This window comes from Brachycentrus maculatus, unplaced genomic scaffold (genome assembly GCF_059751285.1).
Source record: "Brachycentrus maculatus isolate JH-2025_06_01 unplaced genomic scaffold, ASM5975128v1 h1tg000143l, whole genome shotgun sequence".
In the NCBI taxonomy this organism is placed as follows: domain Eukaryota; kingdom Metazoa; phylum Arthropoda; class Insecta; order Trichoptera; family Brachycentridae; genus Brachycentrus; species Brachycentrus maculatus.
The window spans coordinates 168,252-190,313 of NW_028280896.1; the positions used below are offsets into that span (position 1 = coordinate 168,252).

At 35.8% G+C, this 22,062-nt stretch overlaps 1 protein-coding gene across 1 annotated transcript; it reads left to right on the forward strand.

Moving 5' to 3' along the window:
• Positions 1–410: 410 nt before the first annotated feature.
• On the forward strand, positions 411–14,661 carry pasi2 (Protein). The gene is made up of 8 exons (XM_088260828.1): positions 411–526; positions 680–759; positions 2,487–2,619; positions 5,363–5,492; positions 7,150–7,244; positions 10,279–10,515; positions 12,029–12,171; positions 14,513–14,661. Exons 2-7 carry the CDS (start codon positions 689–691, stop codon positions 12,128–12,130), a joined length of 768 nt encoding a protein of 255 aa, XP_088116954.1. The 5' UTR covers positions 411–526; positions 680–688; the 3' UTR covers positions 12,131–12,171; positions 14,513–14,661.
• Positions 14,662–22,062: the final 7,401 nt, after the last annotated feature.

Genomic DNA, 22,062 nt, shown 5'->3' on the forward strand with positions numbered 1-22,062 from the left:
ATGTAACACGAATGGATAGCGAGAGAATGACGAAGAAACTAAACGAGAACGTCCAAAAAAGACTTGGCATGACCAAATCAACCGAAACCTAAAATCAAAAGTGTCAAAAGCGTACGTAATTGTAGGGCATGTATGACTAGACATCTGTATGGACGTGAAAGAAGCTAGGAGTGTGTCAGGAAAGAAAAGTGTGCAACGGCGTGATGGTGTAGTACTACAGTCTGTTCACAGCTATTTTACCTCCAGTTTTTTTTAAAATTATTTATAAGGCAGTATAAATAAAAGAATGTAGAAAAAACTGGATGTAAAATAACTGTGAACAGACTGTAGTAATATTTTAGAAAAGCAATAAAATATACATAATTTCATTAAAATAGGTACTTATAGAATATTTTTTCAGACTGGCAGCACTTGCACTTACCACAACATAACTATGCAATTTCTGTTTGTGAACATAACACTACCACGCCTAGCGAGATCTGTCATTTTTCTAAATAACTTTATTATATTATAACAATATTACCAAGTGAGTTTATAAACTATTAGTCCTAAGTTTTGTTTTGTTTATTAAAGTTCTAATTTACATTTACCTTATAATTTCTCGCCTTTTGCACGTGTTTTAAAATTATGACTAACGCCAAGTGGGTGTAACCGTTTTGTGTTTTATTTGTTTTTACAGATTATAATCATGAATTACGGCCGAAAAACTCCGTCGACCTACAGGTCGACACCTTCTGTTTATTCCCACTATACTGGAAAGTAAGTTGAACGTGTTTTTATTACAAAGTTTTTGATAAAAGGTTGCACAAATAAGCATCTGACATATAATTTTATGGTTGGTTACGAAGGTTGATTGGATGCTATCCTTAACCCAGCCAGCCTTTCTTGTGATGGATGTGTAACTAGTACAGCCGGACCTCAACTTTGGCACATGATTGGTACCTGATAATGTGTGCAAAAGTTAAATGTTCCAAAGTAGAGGGGTGTAAAAAAAATACATAGGGCGCTTGTCCACTACCCAGAATTCCGTGTAATTTTTCCGTCCGTCACCTCAGTTAGCGGCTTAAAACGACGATTGGCTTGGATTGGCTTGTGCTTTTGTCCATATTTCTTCAGATCGGTGCGTGAACACATTGCGCGTAAATTTGATCACGCTAAACTCTTGTCGTTTTCATTTTCAAAACCAGACTGCTGAACGGTGAAATCCCGTGTAGTGGACAAACGCCCGTATAATAAAAAAAAAACAAAAATTGTACTTAAATATTTATATTTATTAAAAATTACTAAGTACATATTGAATAAAAAATATATTTTCTTAACTCTTACCACTCTGTAGGCCAGACAATCTGGCTCGTATTTTTTTGTCTTTATTTTAAATTCTTTCGCATTACATAAACATAAATTCAAATACAAAAAAATATATAAAAATGAATATAAAAAAAGATCCCACAGAGGCATGGCCTGTGTGTGGATATACAATATAATTTAGTTATAGTAAAGGGTATAATTCTAGTAGGCAGCTCCTCACATCAACTACAACATTACAAGAAGAAAAGACAGCCTCTTATAACCTTGTTATGATAACATGAAGTTTGCTGCGGTTGGACTGCAAAAAGAGGGTTGCCAGTTTAAAAAACAAATAGTGCATCATCAGTTATGATTAAGTACTTGGAAAAGTAAAAAATTACCAATCAAGTACTAGATGAAATGGTATTGAAATATAACTTCCACATATAATCCTGATCCAGCATCTTTAACTCTTATGTAAGCCAGACATTCTGGCCCGGATGATTCTAGTAGGCAGCTCCGTGGGCCACAATGTCTGGCCCGGCGCAGGTATAACTTTAATCACTGATTTCTCATCACCCAAGTATATTCTACCAACAAATATTTCAGATAAATACAGTTAATCTTAACATGGTCGTACGAATTGCCAGACAAGAGTGTCCCAAAATTAGGGAACCAAAATATTTATTTGAATGGTAGAAAAACGTAGCATTTTTTTGATCAGAGTAGCTGATCAGGTATAAGAAAAAATGGTCAGAGTGGAAAGGGTTAATAAACTTGTCAAGAGTTTGTTATATTTTACTATTTTTTTTTCTATTTTTCATATAGTGTTCTGTGATGTGACGTACTATTATGGATCGCCCTACGCACTAGAAATATGCATTCTCCGTTGTGACCACATTCTCCCATAATATGGTCATCTCATTAACCCTTTCCGGTCCCCCGAAATTAAAAAAATCTAGGTAGACAGTTACATTCCAATTGGAAAAAAATATTTTGTCCTCTGCTCCACATACTGTTGTAATAGATACGAGTGACAAAAATGTAAGATGACAAAATTCTCCGGTCAGTCTCCACCTTAACAAGAATATTCTGGCTTACTTTTGAATTTTTGTTAACGTGTACCCTTTAAATTTTAATTTGTAATGTATATGTTAATTACAAATGAACAAATTTAAATAAGCGATTTTGACTTTCAGATCATCAACTAACTTGAAGTCCAGTAAGTCCATGAGATCCATTCGTATCCCGTGGTACCAGCGCCCCATCCTGCACGATGCCTTCGTGTTGGACATACAGAGAGGCTCCCTTCTGACTGGATTCTTTACACTGGTGAGTGTTCTCTACTTTTTATAAAACATCTACAACATTTTGAGTGTGTCCAAATACCTGTTCACAAAATCTGGATTATCTCCATTATTATTGGAGATATTCCAGATTTTGTGAACAAGTATTTGGACACACTCAAAATGTTGTAAATAAATTATCTGGTCAAATTATAAGCTTAAATAATAAAAATAAAAATGGTATTTTCTGGCGTTTCTCATGTGTGTGATTGTAATCCAGGATTCGGACTTCACATATTGATATAAGAGTTTCTGCTTGATAAAAAGCTTCTTTACATCTCACCAACAGATGTCTCTAGTGAAGTTCAAGTGATTCAAGAACAATGTTTCTAAATTGGTTCATATATATAGAGCTTCCAAGAATTTGAGTAGTGTGGTTGTCAATAATGGGTAGAATTGGTGAATGTTACACGTTTGTAAAGTGATCACTTAAACCAGCCTATGACGGTCGTCAGCCCCGTAAATGCCCAGACTTCCATATTCTTCTTCATCTTTGATGAGATGTCAAAAAATAATATCAAAATAACTCCTGTAATCGGAGATTATAGGCCCTTGAATTTATAATATGCTCCCACAAGAAATATTATGTTCAGTTGGAAATAAATTCAAAATGCACACAAAAGAATGGCTCCTAAAAATTGGAAGATCCCAGCTGGAGCAGCAAATAAAAGTTTGTGTGTGATTAATCTATGTGTCAGTGTTTTATAATTATATAATCCTATTTTCTAATTTTATAATATTACTCCTTTAGATTTTACTTTTCTTTTAGTTAAACTCTCTACTTGCTTTCATTTTATAATTATTATTTCATATTATTTCAGTCTTACCACTTTTATATTATCATTAAAAATTTATAAAGCTGTATTATAAAAAGAATAAGCATACCCTGCCTACCTCAGAACAGGTATCTTCAAATACCTAGTGAGGATAGACAGTGTCCAATAAAAAAAAAATAAAAAAAGAAGATAATCCTGATCTTGTGAACAAGTATTTGGAAACACTCAAAATGTTGTGTTTCACTTAATGAAGATTCCGGAAGGAATCATGCTCTTTACGAGAGGTTCCACTGTATTTGAATATCATGTAACAAATATTTATATATCATTAACCTTTTAACCGCGTCAACTTTGTTCCTGAGAGACGCCCGTACGCGGCGGTATTTTGCTGTTTTTAAAATGATTACTTTTATCATGTATTTAGTTAAGAAACGATTTATTTTCCTAAACAAAAACGTTCAATGGGATTCATTGTGCCTTTTTGGTACTCTATAATACACTCGTGTCACATTATTCTTGAAATATATCGTAATATAAACAAATTAGATCGTAACATAAATAAATCAAAGCACGCATCGTGTGTCACTCTTACCCACTGGCGATGCGTAGCGTCGAGAGTGAGACAGATATAGGGCATGATTATGGCGCAGACTAATTACCGACCGCAAGAAAAATCAGGGATCTGTTCTTTTATTTATCCTTGTGATGTTACAAATTATTAGTCAGATATTTCAACAGATGTCATAAGGCCAAGGATTGACGTATTATTTTATCCAAAGTTCCACACCATGAAAAAATCCCTCCAAGTTGAACTGAGGTTCGAAACTTGGACCTAAGTGAAAACACAAACGCTTATGTCAGCCGCGTGTGGGGAATGTTTTGCAAAAACACATACGGTTATGCGAGCCGCGTGGATAGAGTTAAGGACTCTCTTATGGTAGAGAAAGTCTAAAAAAAGTTTCTGAGGTATCTCTACATGAGAGAGTACGGCTATTATCCTTGGCTCTACCCGACCCAGTTTCTCCAGGGTATGCTTGGTTACAATAGTTTAGAGACTAGAAGGAATGTGTATTTGATTACACATTTTTATCCATTGTTGTGCGGTATGATGGATAATCCTGAAATTATCCGGAGCATTGGTCTGTATGTTCCCGATAGTTAGCTAAGACAGCGTCGGCATAGATTGTTTCACATTCCTATACGCAGGACCAACCTGCCGATGGCTATGTCTGTAGAAAGAGCTACCACTTGTTGAACAATATCTCATTGGATATTGTTCGGTTCCATGTGTCTGAAAGAGTTTTCAGAAGCGGGACTCTTCTACACTTTTAGCAATAGTATTCTTGCATATTTTCGATTTTAATGTATACGATTTAAATTTTAAGTTTGTAATGGATATGTTAATAGTAAATAAATAAATTGAATTGAATCATCATTTGAACGTATTTATAAATCATTAGGTAAATTGATACTTAAATCATTATTTGAAACACTAACTGTATATATCGCCGCCCACTCCTTTCAAGAACGTCATAAATCAAAAAACTTGATTTTTCAGGAGAACGTTTTTAAAGTTTAAAAATAGAATACAATGTGTTAAAAATTAATATCAAGCCACTTATTAAACTTTTTCATATGCAACAGATCTTTTTAGGTAAAACCTGAAGGTTTTTTGTACATTCAAAAAATATTTAGTATATTTAAAAAAATTATTAAATAATACCTTTTCTTCAAAATGCAAAAACAACACTTTCTGCCCTGTAGCGGGTAAATATTAAGTCAAAAATATGCCTCTTTAGTTGGGATATAGTACATTTTCTAGGCATTCCGAAAAACATGCACAACTAAAAATTTACAATTTTTGATTTATGACTTTCTTGAAAGGAGTGAGCGATATTTTGTAAGTCATTGAATGATAATTGTAAAGTTCTTTAAATGTTGTTTCCATTTCAGTTCATGTCGCTGTTCACGATAGCGGAGTCTGTATTTGACATCTATTGCCTGGGCATGGCGGCTCCCGGCTCCACGCACTACGGCTACTATATTATCTCTTTCGAATTTGTTTACGTCGGAAATACGCATGGTAATTATTGCACATACTGTTCAAATTTTTAACTAAATATACCCATTGTTGAGTTAGATTATAATTGCATAGTGAAGCGGCTAAAATTAATAAATCTTCGTCATAGAAGGGTAATTACCGATTTGGTCCTTTTATATAAAATTCTTAACAGCCCTGATCTCCTAAATCAAATAAAGCTTAGCGTGCGTCCAAGAGGTACTAGGCAAAAATCTGTATTCCCAGTACATATTTGTACATAATGCAAACTATGCCATGTTCTCTCCCATTCCACGGTTTCGCATGTTAGCCAATGCTTTTGAAAGTATAGATTTATTTAATATATTGTTATCCACCTTGAAGTCTGTACTTTCTCAGCATTTCTTCTCCATGTTATAATGGTAAACGTTGTGTTTCACTCTCTCTCGCTGCTCGCTGATAGTGTGTGAAGGAGACGTGTGTTTACCAGCGCTTACTATTTGTTATTTTATTATTATTTTATGTTGAAGACTTTTTGTTTGTCTATTACTGTATTTTTATATTAGATACTTCTTCTTCTAATCCTTATGGGTGTGGACCCAATGGTGCATAGGGCACTGCATCGTAGTGACGCAGTTTTATCTTAATCGTTAATTGCATGAAGGCAAGGCGATCAGCCCTGCGCTTCTTGTACCAGTCCAGCGTGATATCAAATAAATATGAGAGTGAAAACGGGCATATTTATTTTGACCCCCCTGGGAATCGAACCCGGGACCTCCAGCACGGTAGCCAAACGCGCTGACCACTGCACTACGGAGGTGGGATTAGATACTGTATATATGTATTATGTTTATGTTAAAGGCATTAGCCGTTCAATAAATAAATTTATCCCATTAGAGCAGAGTTCCCCAAACTTTTTTGTGTCGTAGACCCCTTGCCATGTTTTTCCGTGTTGGGTAGACCCCCTACTTACCTGATATTGATTTCCTGTCAATTTCTAACTGTAGTGAAGTTTAGTGTTAAAAACTTAAAGTAAAAACACATGTTAATTTATACTAAATTTAATTAAAACTACTCAAAATAAAAATTTCATTGACCACAAAGCGAATACCAACATCCTACAACTTACACAATTTTATAAACATATATAATAAATTTTTTACTTCATAGGTACTTTTATAAATAATGTATGTCTTGATATTATAAGATAGTATGATGTAAGTAAATAGGTATTATCAGTGTGTGTGTTGAGATCCACTATCGTGGACCCCCATCTTCATTTCATGGACCCCCAAATTTTTTTTTGCTGATGTAGTCCCCTTGCAGGTTGTCATAGACCCCTAGGGGTCGATATAGACCACTTTGGGAATCACTGCATTAGAGCTTACAATTTAGACTTAAATAAAATACAATTTAGTAGATATCAAAAGAGATTTCTCCATTTAAAATTATTGTGGGGGTGAATGAATTGCGCGGATTATGGTGCGCTCCCAAACCTCCACTTATTGCTCCTCAGAAGGATATATATAGCGCCTCATTGTTTGACAAACCATATCGCCCCCCTCTGGGCGGGGCAACTTTTATTCTTTTTTTTACCTTACTTAAAGGGTGTTTACTGCATGTACATATTAAAAAAAACATAAATATATATATATATGTGTGTGTGTGTGTTTTTTTTCTTAATTTATATCCTTTTTTTCAGTGCGAAATACGCTAATTGTATTTGCGTTATTTTCGCTGGTCGGCGCTTGCTGCGTCTTTGTAACCAGCATCATGCTCATCAACGCGCTACGAAAGGTATGTCGTATTACTTATAATAAAATCCACCCAAAAATTACATTAAACATTCTTTTTAATTATGCAAATTTAAGAGGCGAATATAAGAGGTTGGAAATAGAAACAAAGGTAGATTTTATGACTCATATCGCTCACTCCTTTCAAGAACGTCATAAACAAAAAATCGTCCATTTTGAGTCGTGCATGTTTTCGGAATGCCCAAAAAATGTACTATATCCCAGCAAAAGAGGCATATTTTTAACTTAATATTTACCCGCTACAGGGCGGAAAGTGTTGTTTTTGCATTTTGAAGCGAAGGTATTGTTTAATTATTTTCTTTAAATATACTAAATATTTTTCAAATGGATAAAAAACCTTCAGGTTTTACCTAAAAAGTTCTGTTGCAAAGTAAAAAGTTTAATAAGTGGCTTGATATTTATTTTTATACATTTCATTGTATTTTTAAACTTTAAAAACATTCTCCTGAAAAATCAGGTTTTTTGATTTATGACGCTCTTGAAAGGAGTTAGCGATATGAGTCATAAAATAAACCCTGAAGAGGGCAACAGTTGCTGCCGAAACTATTCGGTTTTTAATAAAAATGTGAGTGGATCATAAAGCAAAGCCTTTTTATTTCTCAAAATAATATGATAAACTTGTATACACAGCTTCATGTTTCGTTCATCTTCATGGCTCGCTTAAGGTACAACTAACCCAACCCCGCCTGGCATTTTTACACACATGTGCACTGGATTTCAGGCCACAACTCAAGTTACTCACAATTCTTTATGTATCGCCTTTATTCTACAAAAAGTGTTTAATGATTTTATTTTAAATGACAATAAAACAGTCTAAAACGTATACCTGGTATGCCATTGTGTCTTTCAATTTTTACACAGGATATTGCGTTAACCTTGCAATATATTGCCTATACCCAAATTAACCAGCTGCCTGACATGTCGTTCACTCCTTTCAAGAACGTCATGAATCAAAAAACTTGATTTTTCAGGAGAACGTTTTTAAAGTTTAAAAATATGATACAATGTATTAAAAATAAATATCAAGCCACTTACTGAACTTTTTACTGTGCAACAGATCTTTTTAGGTAAAACCTGAAGGTTTTTTCTCCATTTGATTAATATTTAATATATTAAAAATAATAATTAAACAAAACCTTTTCTTCAAAATGCAAAAACAACACTTTCTGCCCTGTAAAATATTAACTTAAAAATATGCCTCTTTTGCTAGGATATAGTACATTTTCTGGGCATTCCGAAATCATGCACAACTCAAAATTGACAATTTTTGATTTATGACGTTCTTGAAAGGAGTGAGCGATGTATAAAATAGAATCCAGTCAGGGATCTAAAATGAATGAACTAAAAAAATAAAATAAAAATCACCTATATTTTTTGATATCCCCCCTGGGAATCGAACCCGGGACCTCCAGAACGGTAGCCGAGCGTGCTGACCATTACACTACAGAGGCAGACGCCTCAGTCCAGCATGTATTAGGTTATAATAAAAATGAATCATTGAACAGGTTTTGAGAATCGGCCCGCTATTCATTCATTACATTTCATGCCTATTTTTACATTGCACAGTGCTCCACCGCAACAGGGAGAAGAAAGTTCAAGGTATTTTTCCAGCGCTCCATCATTTCGCTTTTTGTCACTTTTTTTTTCATTTTTATTTTTATTGTCTGTATCAATTTCCAGCACTGCATTATGCATGGCACTGTTATTGTTACCACATTGTTGTCGGGACATGTATATGTGTTATGATGTCAGGGGACCTGACATGGCACGCACAGAAGGAGAAGAATGATGTGTGATGAAGAATGATGTATTTATGAACGTCTAAAGTGTCTACACATAGTTATCGGGCGGTTCTGTTCATCAACTGGTACCCTAATTATACTCTGGCAGTCTGCCGCCCGACCCTCAGTATACTAATCACAAGTAGCCGCAACACCCAATTCCCATCTGTACAATGTTTGCAGGCGTCTCTCGCGCTCTACCTAAAGTAAGCAAATAGTGCGCTCGCAAGCGTCTCCCGCTCTCTACCGACAGTATGGAAAAGGACCCTAATTATACTCTGGCAGTCTGCCGCCCGACCCTCAGTATACTAATCACAAGTAGCCGCAACACCCAATTCCCATCTGTACAATTCACCGCAGGGGTTGGCAGAGAGAATAGAACGCCACACCACTCTGTATTCTTTATTAGTATATTCACTCTTTATATTATATTCACTCTGTATTAGGTTAACATTCTTCGCCTCTTCCACGTTCATGCATCTCCTCATACATACCTGCCGATTGTTACGACTCCTAACCTGACCACTTTCAAGTATTTGGCATACCTGATTGTGCCATGTCATCTCGGTCTTCCTCTGCTCCTTTTTCCACTTACATTCGCCTCATAAATTTCTTCTTCTTCTTTATGTAGATCCTAGGGATCTGTTGGCGCCTCTGCATGTCGCTCTTGGGATGTCGACTCCCAGCTGTCTTTCCATCTTTTCGGAGGTCTGCCTGGGGGTCTGCGTCCTTCAGGGTTGCCTCGGAGGGCGATACGTGGAAGTGTGTCTTCTGACATTCTGTTTATATGTTCCTTCCAGTATCGCCTTCGTTGTCGTCCCCACCTCACGATATCCTCCGTCTTACACATGTTTCGAATGTCGGTATTTATTACTCGGTCTCGCAATGTGTTTCCAGTTATGGATCGGAGAGTCTTCATTTCGGAGGTTCGAAGTCGAGATGAATTTCTTCTTCTTCTTTTAGGACTAGGTCCTGTCATTCTCGGATCGCTCCTGTTAGGTGGAAGACTAGCTATCCTTCCATCGTTTAGTCGGTCTTTCTGGGGGTCTGATCCCGCCTATGCTGCTGTCCGCTGCCACCCTCACCACTCGATCCCAACTCGCTCTTCTCACATGATCTCTCCAGAAACGTCTTCTTTTCTTCCCCATCGCACAACATCTTCAACATCGCAGATGTTTTCTTATATCTGAGTTTCTAACTCTGTCATAAATTTCTAATAAAATAAAATAATTCTAGGAACACGAAAAGAAGATTGTCCCGTGGATCTACTGCTTTGCGGTGTTCATCCTGTTCCGGCTGTTTGCGTTCATCTTCTCCTGCATTGTGAACGATCTGATCTTTGCCTACAACGTCATCATGCTGCTGGTGTGGATCGTGTTCATCGTGGTCGGCTGCTACGGCTGGCTGCTCGTCTACAGCCTCTACATCGAGCTGTCCGACCTCACCAAGCTGGAGGACCTCGCGCACTTGAGGGTGAGTGAGCTTGTACTTGTCTGTAGACCTGTCACGGGTATGCCGTGTGCAAGGAGATGAAAGTACTCTATTCAATTTATTCAATAATTAATATTTACATTACAAACTAACATTTAAGGCGTATACATTAAAAAAACAAATTAAAAAGTAAGCAAGAAGACTCTTGTTAAATATGTAGAAGAATCTTGTTTTGGAAAACTCCTTCGGACACATGGAACAGATCAATATCCAATGTGATATTGTTCAACACAGCGGTAGCTCTTCCTACAGGTATAACCATCGGCAGGTTGGTCCTGTGTACAGGAATGTTAAACAATCTATGCCGACACTGTCTTAGGTAACTATCGGGAACATACAGACTTGTATCTGGTGATAGCCGTGTGCAAGGAGATGAAAGTACTCTAGACTTGTATCCGGTGATAGCCATGTGCAAGGAGATGAAAGTACTCTAGACTTGTATCCGGTGATAGCCATGTGCAGGGAGATGAAAGTACTCTAGACTTGTATCCGGTGATAGCCATGTGCAAGGAGATGAAAGTACTCTAGACTTGTATCCGGTGATAGCCATGTGCAAGGAGATGAAAGTACTCTAGACTTGTATCCGGTGATAGCCATGTGCAGGGAGATGAAAGTACTCTAGACTTGTATCCGGTGATAGCCATGTGCAAGGAGATGAAAGTACTCTAGACTTGTATCCTCGGTAACTTTGACATAACTCTATGTAATTTTGACGCTTCAATAGTATGAGTCACCATGAGCAATATGACTTTTATTTCTAGGACTGATTCATACTACAAAAATCAATCTCTTTAGTGCGTACTACCTTTTTCTGTATTTAAAGATTATTTCTATATTTGTTCTCGTTTTATCAGTTGCAAAATACATATCAGCGACTCATCGTTTGACAAACCATATCGCTCACTCCTTTCAAGAACGTCATAAATTAAATTTTCAGTTGTGCATATTTTCAGAATGCCCAGAAAATGTACTATATCCCAGCAAAAGCGGCATATTTTTTACGTAATATCTACCCGCTACAGGGCAGAAAGTGTTGTTTTTGCATTTCGAAGAAATGGTATTGTTTAATAATTTTTTTAATGTACTTAATATTTTTCAAATGGAGAAAAAACCTTCAAGTTTTACCTAAAAATATCTGTTGCATGGTAAAAAGTTCAATATGTGGCTTGATATTTATTTTTAATACATTTTAATATATTTTAAACTTTAAAAACGTTCTCCTTAAATAACAAGTACATATTTTGATTTATGACGTTCTTGAAAGGAGTGAGTGATATCACCTCCCCTCCGGGCGGGGCAACTTTTTTACTTTATGGGATACATTCAATTAGTATACTTGTGTACAATTTTAATAAAAAAAGATATGCTTATTGGTTAGGCAGGGTGTTTTGGGATGGTTTGGACATGCGTAACAAATGAGTGAAGAAAGAATTGTAAAACAAATTTATGAGGCGAGTGTAGCTGTAACTATAGGTTGTTTAATTGTTTATTACAGATGGGAACCATGGCGTCTCTCAACGCTTCAACGACGCACTCTCTGGCTGGCTCCAGGCCGACCACCCCGCACAGCACGGTGTCCACCATGCCCGTGGGCTGATGCCGACCCGACCCTACCTCAACTGACATCCGTACAAAATGGTAAAGCAACTATTGACCTAACCTGATGTTCTTCTAAAGGGGGAGACTGACCGGAACATTTCGACGTAACAAAACGTCGTAACATCGCTCGCGGCGAGCATCTGTACTCGCTGTACTGACTGCCTGAATGCTCACATCGTAACGTGTTAGGGCGGAGACTGACCTCCACATTTCGTCGTAACGTAACATGATACGATGCGACCATTCAGGCAGTCAGTACACCGAGCCGAGCTGCTCGCCGCTAGTTCCGAATGCTCCATCCGAAGTCGGATTCAATTTTAGGTTAGTACAGGGTTGTCAATCTGTGGGAAATTCCCCAAACTGCGGGGAATTTGTGGGAATCGGCTCTAAATTTATTGTTTTCTTCATTTGGAGTAAGCAGTAATTTATTAAAATCACAGAACCGAGAATCACGTCTTCGTTGCCCGACATTTTGACTACAGCACGAATGCAATGTTGCAAAGATTTACACAGATTTTGGGTTATTGATTCAGATTTTCAGATTTTTTGGTGTGACATATGGCAACACTGAGCACAAGGTCACTAGCGAGCACTGATCGCGATCAGCCAGCAATGCCGTAACGTCATAACGTAACATGCTCGCGGCGAGCATGTTACGTTATGACGTTACGACCTTACCTCATCGGACATCTGTACAAAATGGGTTGACCATAGACATTAACAAATAGAACCGCCAATAATTTAGCAATGACACCAACATTAAAATAACTCCATCGTTTCTGTGACGTCATTCATTGCCAACTTACAAAAATAACGTTTTGTCAAAGGCGAATTTTTCAAAAGAAAACGATGAATGAAAATATTAATTATATTGGCTGTTATAAACACTTCACGAGTCTAATACAATCCTTTATAGGTTGAGTATGTTCAATTAGATATTCCTCCCGTATGACGATGATCCATTACAATCAACTCTATCAACAACAAAAAAAGTACCATATTTTACACACTTTAAGATTATTATTATTATTCTTCTTCTTCTGGGAACAGAGTGAATGGTGCACTAAAATCAGTTTTAGCAAATAAAAATCTATCAGCGGAAGCTAAACTGGCAGTACACAATGGAGTTCTGGTTCCAACCCTTATGTATGGAAGCGAAGCATGGAGTTGGCAAAAGAAGGATGAAAGCAGACTGAATGCAGTCGAAATGCGATCCCTCAGACGAATGTGTGGCAAAACGATGTTTGATAGATGTTCGAATGATGAAATAAGGAAAAAATGTAAGGCTGAGATAAGCATTATCGATAAAATTAAGAAAGGTGTGTTGAGATGGTTTGGACATGTGGAGCGTATGAGTGAAGAAAGAACGGTTTAACAAATTTATGGAGCGAATGTAGTTGGAAAAAGAAGCAGAGGACGACCGAGGAAAACTTGGCACAATCAGGTATGTCAAATACTTGAAAGCGGCCGGGTCAGGAGTCGTAATAATCGTCGGGTATGTATGAGGAGATGCATGAATGTAGAAGAGGCAAAGAATGTTTGCAAGGACAGAGTGGTGTGGCGTTCGATTCTCTCTGCCTACCCCTGCGGTGAAGCGGCGTGATGGTTAGTTAGTTTTTTAGTTAGTTTCTTCTTCTTCAAACCGTTATCCGCACTTCACTGGTGCAAAGGCCACTGCAGCGTATAGAAGCAGTGTTATCTTGATAATTAACACACAAAGGAAGCCCTCCGCTTCAGGCACCATTCCAGGGTTATATTGAATAAATATTGGGGTGAGAAAATCACTTATGTTTATAATCTCAATATTTAAAGCATTAACTTTGTGGTTAGTCATTTTAACTTTTATATTTTTTTACTAAAATGTTAGTAATATTAGTATAAAATCACTCACCGGTGAGTGGTTATATACTAATATTATAACAATTAAAAAAAAAATTAAAATCACTTATATTTATTTGACCCTCTCCCTGGGAATCGAACCCGGGACCTCTAGAACAACGGTAGCAGAGCGTGCTGACAATTACACCACGGAAGCGGACTATTATTTTTATTTTTATTCTTTAAATCTGAAATCTGTCCGCCTCCGTAGTGTAATGGTCAGCATACTCGGCTACCGTTCTGGAGGTCCCGGGTTCGATTCCCAGGGGGGTTTAATAAATATAAGTGATTTTTTCACTCTAATATTTATTCAATATTACATTGGACTGGTACCCGAAGTGGAGGGCTGATCACCTTTCCTTCATGTGTAATCAATCGAGATAACACTGCGTTTATATGAAGCAGCGCCCTATGCACCATTGGGGTGCGGTAAGGGATTTATAAATGTATATATATTTTTAATTGTAGACATTTTAAATATTGTGTTTTTTTCCCTTTTCAGGTTTTTGGTGAATCTCCAAACACAACTTTACAAAATAGATCTTTTAAAAGCGTATTTTCACTTATTAGATAAGTTATTTTAATGTGCATTTTTTGTACACACGTGTCAACAAGGCAAATCCATATATGAGATATGAAAACTCCATTTTCCATGAAAATTACAATTATTTGACTCTATTCACCCCGACGTTGCAACTAATATTCCAAGCTACAATGGAAAAGCCGATGAATCATTCTCATAATGTGTTATTATTGGCTAATAAATTAATATGAAAAATCACAAGAATTAAAGAAAACACTTGTTTTTTACCACTTGAGTTTTATTATAGACTACATGTTTCAGAAGTTAAACTTCCATCATTCAGGTCTGTATAATAACTAAAATATAAAATATAAAATTTTTCTATAGATAAGGAGAGGGGAAAGTAAGGGGAAGGGGTTAGTCAAGGAACGGAGTTTGAACACAAAGGAAAAATTGAAAGCAAAGAAGCAAAGAATTGAAGGTGAAGAATTTTGAAACAATATATTATTTAATAAATTATTATTAGAATTCAGGTTTTTTTGTATTTCTAAATTTTCAAGATAATTCATAATTTGGCCTTTAAAATTTAGAAATACAAAAAAACCTGAATTCTAATAATAATTTATTAAATAATATATTGTTTCAAAATTCCTCGCCATTGCTTTCCATTTTTCCTTTGTTTTCAAACTCCGCCCCTTGACTAACCCCTTTTCCTTTACTTTCCCCTCTCCTTATTTATAGAACAATTTTATATTTTATATTTTAGTTATTATACAGACCTGAAGGATGGAAGTTTAACTTCTGAAACATGTAGTCTATAAGAAAACTCAAGTGGTAAAAAACAAGTGTTTTCTTTAATCATTGTTTTAGATATTTTAATAAAAGAAAAACGGACACCACTATACGTCATCAAATTTTACATCATCGGGTGTGTTATGGAGAGTATCCCTTTATGTATTATTTTTTTTTTAAATTACCCAACGCCCAAGTGTCTCTGAAATCTAGCTACAGCTTATGCAACACCGCTTATCATGACCCTACTCAGGCTTCAACTTTTTATGTTTCATAGCCTATGCCTACTCGTGAGTGGATTTACTCTTTGTTTAACTACTACTACTACTACTACCATCACGCCGTTTCTCCGCAGGGGTAGGCAGAGAGGATGGAACGCCACACTCTTCTGTCCTGACATACACTCCTAGCCTCCTTCACATCCATCTAGTCATACATGCCCTCCGATTACGCAGACTTTTGACACCGCCAGATTTTAGGTTCTGATTGATCTGATCGTGCCAAGTCTTTTTCGGTCGTCCACGTTCTGTTTTCCCTCTCACATTCGCCACATATATTTTCTTAGTCATTCTCTCGCTATCCATTCGCTCCACATGTCCATACCACCGCAAAGAGCTCTTTCTAATCTTTTCAATTATTCCTCGTTCAGCCTTACATTCCTTTCTTATATCGTCGTTTTTAATTCTGTCATACAATGATTTTCCACACATTCGTCTGAGGGAGCGCATTTCAACAGCATTCACTCTGCTTTCATCCTTCCTTTATGTTTAAAGTTACTATAATTTCATGTGATTCATGAGTGAAAATTCTAGGCAAAAACACTCGCATCACTTTATGTATCTATTTTATAGAGCTGTAATAGTAGTAGTGTGAATACTAATCCAGAAACTATTCTACGACATCAAATTTAGGAAAACAACGTTTTTAACCTTTTAACCGCGTCAACTTTGTTCCTAAGAGACGCCCGTACGCGGTGGTATTTTGCCGTTTTTAAAATGATTACTTTTATCATGTATTTAGTTAAGAAACGATTTATTTTCCTAAACAAGAACGTTCAATGGGATTCATTGTGCCTTTTTGGCACTCTATAATACACTTGTGTCACATTATTCTTGAAATATATCGTAATATAAACAAATAAGTTCGTAACATAAATAAATCAAAGCACGCATCGCATGTCACTCTTACCCACTGGCGATGCGTAGCGTCGAGAGTGAGACAGATATAGGGCATGATTATGGCGCGGACTAATTACCGACCGCAAGAAAAATCAGGGATCTGTTCTTTTATTTATCCTTGTGATGTTACAAATTATTAGTCAGATATTTCAACAGATGTCATAAGGCCAAGGATTGACGTATTATTTTATCCAAAGTTCCACACCATGAAAAAATCCCTCCAAGTTGAACTGAGGTTGGAAACTTGGAGCAATGTAAAAACACAAACGCTTATGTCAGCCGCGTATGGGGCATGTCCTGTTAAAACAAATACGGTTATGCGAGCCGCGTGGATCCGGTTAATGAGGTTTCAATTTTTATTTCTTAGCCATATCTCTATAAGGATCTTGTGACACGTGTTTAATCTATCTTCCGTCCATAAAATGGTTACATATCTTAACTCTACTGCAATATTGTATTTTATAATTTTAATTTTAAGTATTTTATATGTATTTTAATGAATTATATATATATATATATATATATATATATATATATATATATATATATATATATATATATATATATATATATATATATATATATATATATATACCGTAGAACGGGGCTACTTGAACTTTGATGTGTTACTTGAGCCCAGTACAAAATAAATTTACAGCATTTTGAGTGTGTCCAAATACTTGTTCATAAAATCTGGATTATCTCCAATCACAGGAGTTATTTTCATAACATATAATAAAATATAAAAACCCTTACCCGCACCCCAATGGTGCATAGGGCACTGCTTCATATAAACGCAGTGTTATCTTGATCGTTTACACATGAAGGAAAGGTGATCAGCCCTCCGCTTCAGGTACCAGTCCAGGGTAATATTGAATAAATATTATTGTGAAAAAATCGCTTATATTTATTTGACCACCCCTGGGAATCGAACCCGAGACCTCCAGAATGGTAGCCGAGCTTGTTGACCATTACACTACGGAGGCGGACAAACATAACATATTTTAATAAATTATCTGGTCAAATTATAAGCTTAAATAATAAAAATGAAAATGGTATTTTCTGGCGTTTCTCATGTGTGTGATTATAATCCAGTATTCGGACTTCACATACTAATATAAGAGTTTCTGCTTAGTAAAAAGCTTCTTTACATCTCACCAATAGATGCCTCTAGTGAAGTTCCAGTGATTCAAGAACAAGGTTTCTAAATTGGTTCATATATATAGAACTTCCAAGAATTTGAGTAGTGTGGTTGTCAATAATGGGTAAAATTGGTAAATGTTACACGTTCGTTAAGTGATCACTTAAACCAGCCTATGACGGTCGTCAGCCCCGTAAATGCCCAGACTTCCATATTCTTCTTCATCTTGATGAGATGTCAAAAAATAATACAAAATAAATATTTAGATTGTGGTATCGATTGAAGTATGGTGACAATAAGTGTCACCTGTCAGGGAAACAATGAATCATGTCCATACGTTCATTATTGTAGACCAAATACAGATTTATTTTTTCTTTTGTACTGGGCACAAGTAACACATCAAAGTTCACGTAGCCCCGTTCTTCTTCTAACCTCTTATCCGCACCTAATGGTGCATGGGGCACTGCTTCATATAAACGCAGTGTTATCTCGATCGATTACACATGAAGGAAAGGTGATCAGCCCTCCACTTCAGGTACCAGTCCAGGGTAATATTGAATAAATATTAGAGTGAAAAAATCACTTATATTTATTAAACCCCCCTGGGAATCGAACCCGGGACCTCCAGAACGGTAGGCGAGCATGCTGACCATTACACTACGGAGGCGGACAAAAGCCCCGTTCTACTGTATATTAATAGTTAGTTGTTTTTCGTACATATATTGCCATAATTAATTTAAATTGGCACAGCACATTTTGATGTAATAGTTTAATGAAGTATGTTTGTGAATCAAATTGAATGTATCTCATATTAACCCTTTGACTGATAAATTTTACTGATAATAAGATTTTATATTAACCTTTCCTTACGGTGCAAAAACTTCCATGTGCAACGGTGATATCGCTCACTCCTTTCAACAACGTCACATATCAAAAATCGTCAATTTTCAGTTGTGCATGTTTTCGGAATGCCCAGAAAATGTACTCTATCCCAGCAAAAGCGGCATATTTTTAACATAATATTTACAGGGCAGAAAGTGTTGTTTTTGCATTATGAAGAAAGGTATTGTTTTATTAATTTAAAATATACTAAATATTTTTCAAATGGAGAAAAACCTTCAGGTTTTACCTAAAAAGATCTGTTGCCCAGTAAAAAGTTCAATATGTGGCTTGATATTTATTTTTAATACAAAATCAAGTTTTTTGATTTGTGACGTTGTGGAAAGAAGTGAGCGATATGTATTTTGTGCACCATATGAAAATGTGATTTAAAAACGTGAAAAATGTGAATATTCCTAAATTTTGCTTTCATTGACCACAGTTGAAGTTAAAATATATCATTTTTGTAATGTTAGCTCTGGTAAGTATCTAAAAATGAGAATAAAAATAACTTGCAAGTAGCCGCTATAGCTGGCGTAGCGGCACGACCACCCGAAGGACAACTTGCGCGCTACTAAAAGGAGATCGGCGGAAACAGTATGAAGCGCGTGTACGCAAAGCAGGGCACGCATGTACACTGAGAAACGTATCGGTGATTCTATCTCTGCTTTTTTATACAATTTATTTATTTCCGTCGCTGCAAATGAATAACTTTATGTTATAATACTGTTATGTAATACATTCATTCATTCAAACCCCTATCCGCATCCCAATGGTGCATAGGGCACTACATCATACAAACGCAGTGTGATCTTGATTTTTAACACACGTAGGAAAGGTGATCGGCCCTCCGCTTCAGGTACCAGTCCAGGGTAATATGGAATAAATATTAGAGTGAAAAAATCACTTCTGTTTATTTGACCCCCCTGGGAATCGAACCCGGGATCTCCAGAACGGTAGCCGAGCGTGCTGACCATTACACTACGGAAGCGGAGGTATTTAATACGTAACTATTTTACGGTGGAATGCAATAATTCTAGATAATTCCATATCTATTATATTTTATATTGATATTCTCATTTTCAATTTGAGTATAGTAAATGCATATCCTCCGCCTCCGTAGTGTAATGGTCAGCACGCTCGGCTACCGTTTTGGAGGTCCCGGGTTTGATTCCCAAGGGGGGTAAAATAAATATAAGTGATTTTTTCACTGTCATATTTATTCAATATTACCCTGGACTGGTACCTGAAGCGGAGGGCTGATCACCTTTCCTTCATGTGTAAACGATCAAGATGACACTGCGTTTATATGACGCAGTGCCCTATGCACCATTGGGGTGCGGATAAGGGTTTTATTAAATGCATATCACTGCATGGGAAAGGCTAATGAAATTTTCTCATAACTCCTGGAACAAAGTAAGTAGTTTATAGAAGAAGGCATCATTGTAATAATAAATTTTAAAAAAACTGACTGAAATGTGTGGCTTATTTTACAAATTGTATATTTAAAAATAAAAAAATAAAAACTATATTTGATCATTCCGCATGTGATGCAGTGTGTTAAAAATTAATTTGCTTATATGATTATATTTCTATATATGAAAATTATTTGTTAAGAAAAATATATTGTGTATTATTTAAGGATGACTTGTTCAATCCGTCCATTTTTGATTTTGTATTTTTTACCAAAATAAATGAATTCAAGTTTGATGCTGTTTTATTTGATTTATTCAGTAATATGAGTATTATAATCCTGATGTACTACTACTACTACCATCACGCCGTTTCTCCGCAGGGGTAGGCAGAGAGGATAGAACGCCACACTCTTCTGTCCTGACATACACTCCTCGCCTCCTTTACATCCATACATCTAGTCATACATGCCCTCCGATCACGCAGACATTTGACACCGCCAGATTTTAGGTTCTGATTAATCTGATCGTGCCAAGTCTTTTTCGGTCGTCCACGTTCCGTTTTCCCTCTCACATTCGCCACATATATTTTCTTAGTCATTCTCTCGCTATCCATTCGCTCCACATGTCCATACCACCGCAAAGAACTCTTCCTAATCTTTTCAATTATTCCTCGTTCAGCCTTACATTCCTTTCTTATATCGTCGTTTTTAATTCTGTCGTACAATGATTTTCCACACATTCGTCTGAGGGAGCGCATTTCAACAGCGTTCACTCTGCTTTCATCCTTTGCCAGTTCCATGTTTCGCTTCCATACATTAGTGTCGGTCCTCGGTAATCCTGATGTATGGAAGTTATAATAATTTATATGGAAGTTATAATAATGTATGGAAGTTATAATAATCCTAAGTATGGAGTTGGGAAAAGAAGGATGAGTAAACTGAATTCTCAGGAATGAACAATAAATATGGGAGTCAAACACTTCAATATATCGTTCCTAACATTTTTAATTAGTTGCCGACGGATGTTAGAAGTCTAAATAAAATATGGAACAAAGGCAAATAAAGGAATGGGTGAATGGTCAAGAGTTTATTCTATAAAAATTGTAAAATAATTTATATTTTAAAAAAAATCTTCTCTTTTTTGTGTATATTAGGTTAAAATTGATAAAAACTAAAAAAAATGTATGTAAAAAGAACTCCACCGACAAGACACACAAGGTGGCTTGGTGGGTCTCTGCAAAAAATATTTTAAATATGTTTATAATTGTTCTTTTAAATAATTTATTTTTTATTTTTATTTATTTCTTAAGTTAGCTTATATTAAAACTAATATAAACTATTATATACATTTACATCATCTTTATATATTTACATTTCCTTACAGTAACTTAGACATTTATTTTTAAATTCTTTCAGACACTTGTCATTCTTCATACATTCAGGCATCTCATCATACATTTTTAAACCCTTATACATCAAGCAATTTTGCGACTCAGCTCTTTTCAATAATGGTAGTCTTATTTTATCCTTTTGTCTAGTAGCATATTCGTGACAATTTTTGTTTAAGACAACTTTATCCTTAAAATATTTTGGTAATTTATCGTGAAAAAATTTATGTATAAATATCAACATATTAAATTTAAGTCTTCTTCTTACAGATAACCATTTTAGTTCATCTCTCATTTTTTTTACATTGCTATATTTATTTTTCTTAAGAACTATTCTCATCGCTTTATTTTGTATAATTTCTAGTTTATAAATTAATGTAAACAATTTATGTAAATAAAAAAAATATATATTTTTAAAAAAATGCAGTCAAAATGCAATCTCTCAGTGCGGCAAAACCATGTATGGTAGATGTTCCAATGGTGATATAAGGAAAGGGTGCATGGCTGAGATGAGCATTATCGATAAAATTAAGAATTCATTTTCAATTCAAACCCTTATCCGCACCCCAATGGTGCATAGGGCACTGCATTATATAAACACAGTGTGTTATCTTGATCGTTAACACACGAATGAAAGGTGATCAGCCCTCCGCCTTAGGTACCAGTCCAGGTAATATTGAATAAATATTAGAGTGAAAATATCACATATATATATATATATATATACATATATATAT

Coding starts and splice junctions, on each gene's coding strand:
- pasi2 (XM_088260828.1), top strand. CDS start 689: ATGAATTACGGCCGAAAAACTCCGTCGACCTACAGGTCGACACCTTCT. Junction 2,620..5,362: donor TGACTGGATTCTTTACACTG/GTGAGTGTTCTC, acceptor TTTCCATTTCAG/TTCATGTCGCTGTTCACGAT. Junction 5,493..7,149: donor TTACGTCGGAAATACGCATG/GTAATTATTGCA, acceptor CCTTTTTTTCAG/TGCGAAATACGCTAATTGTA.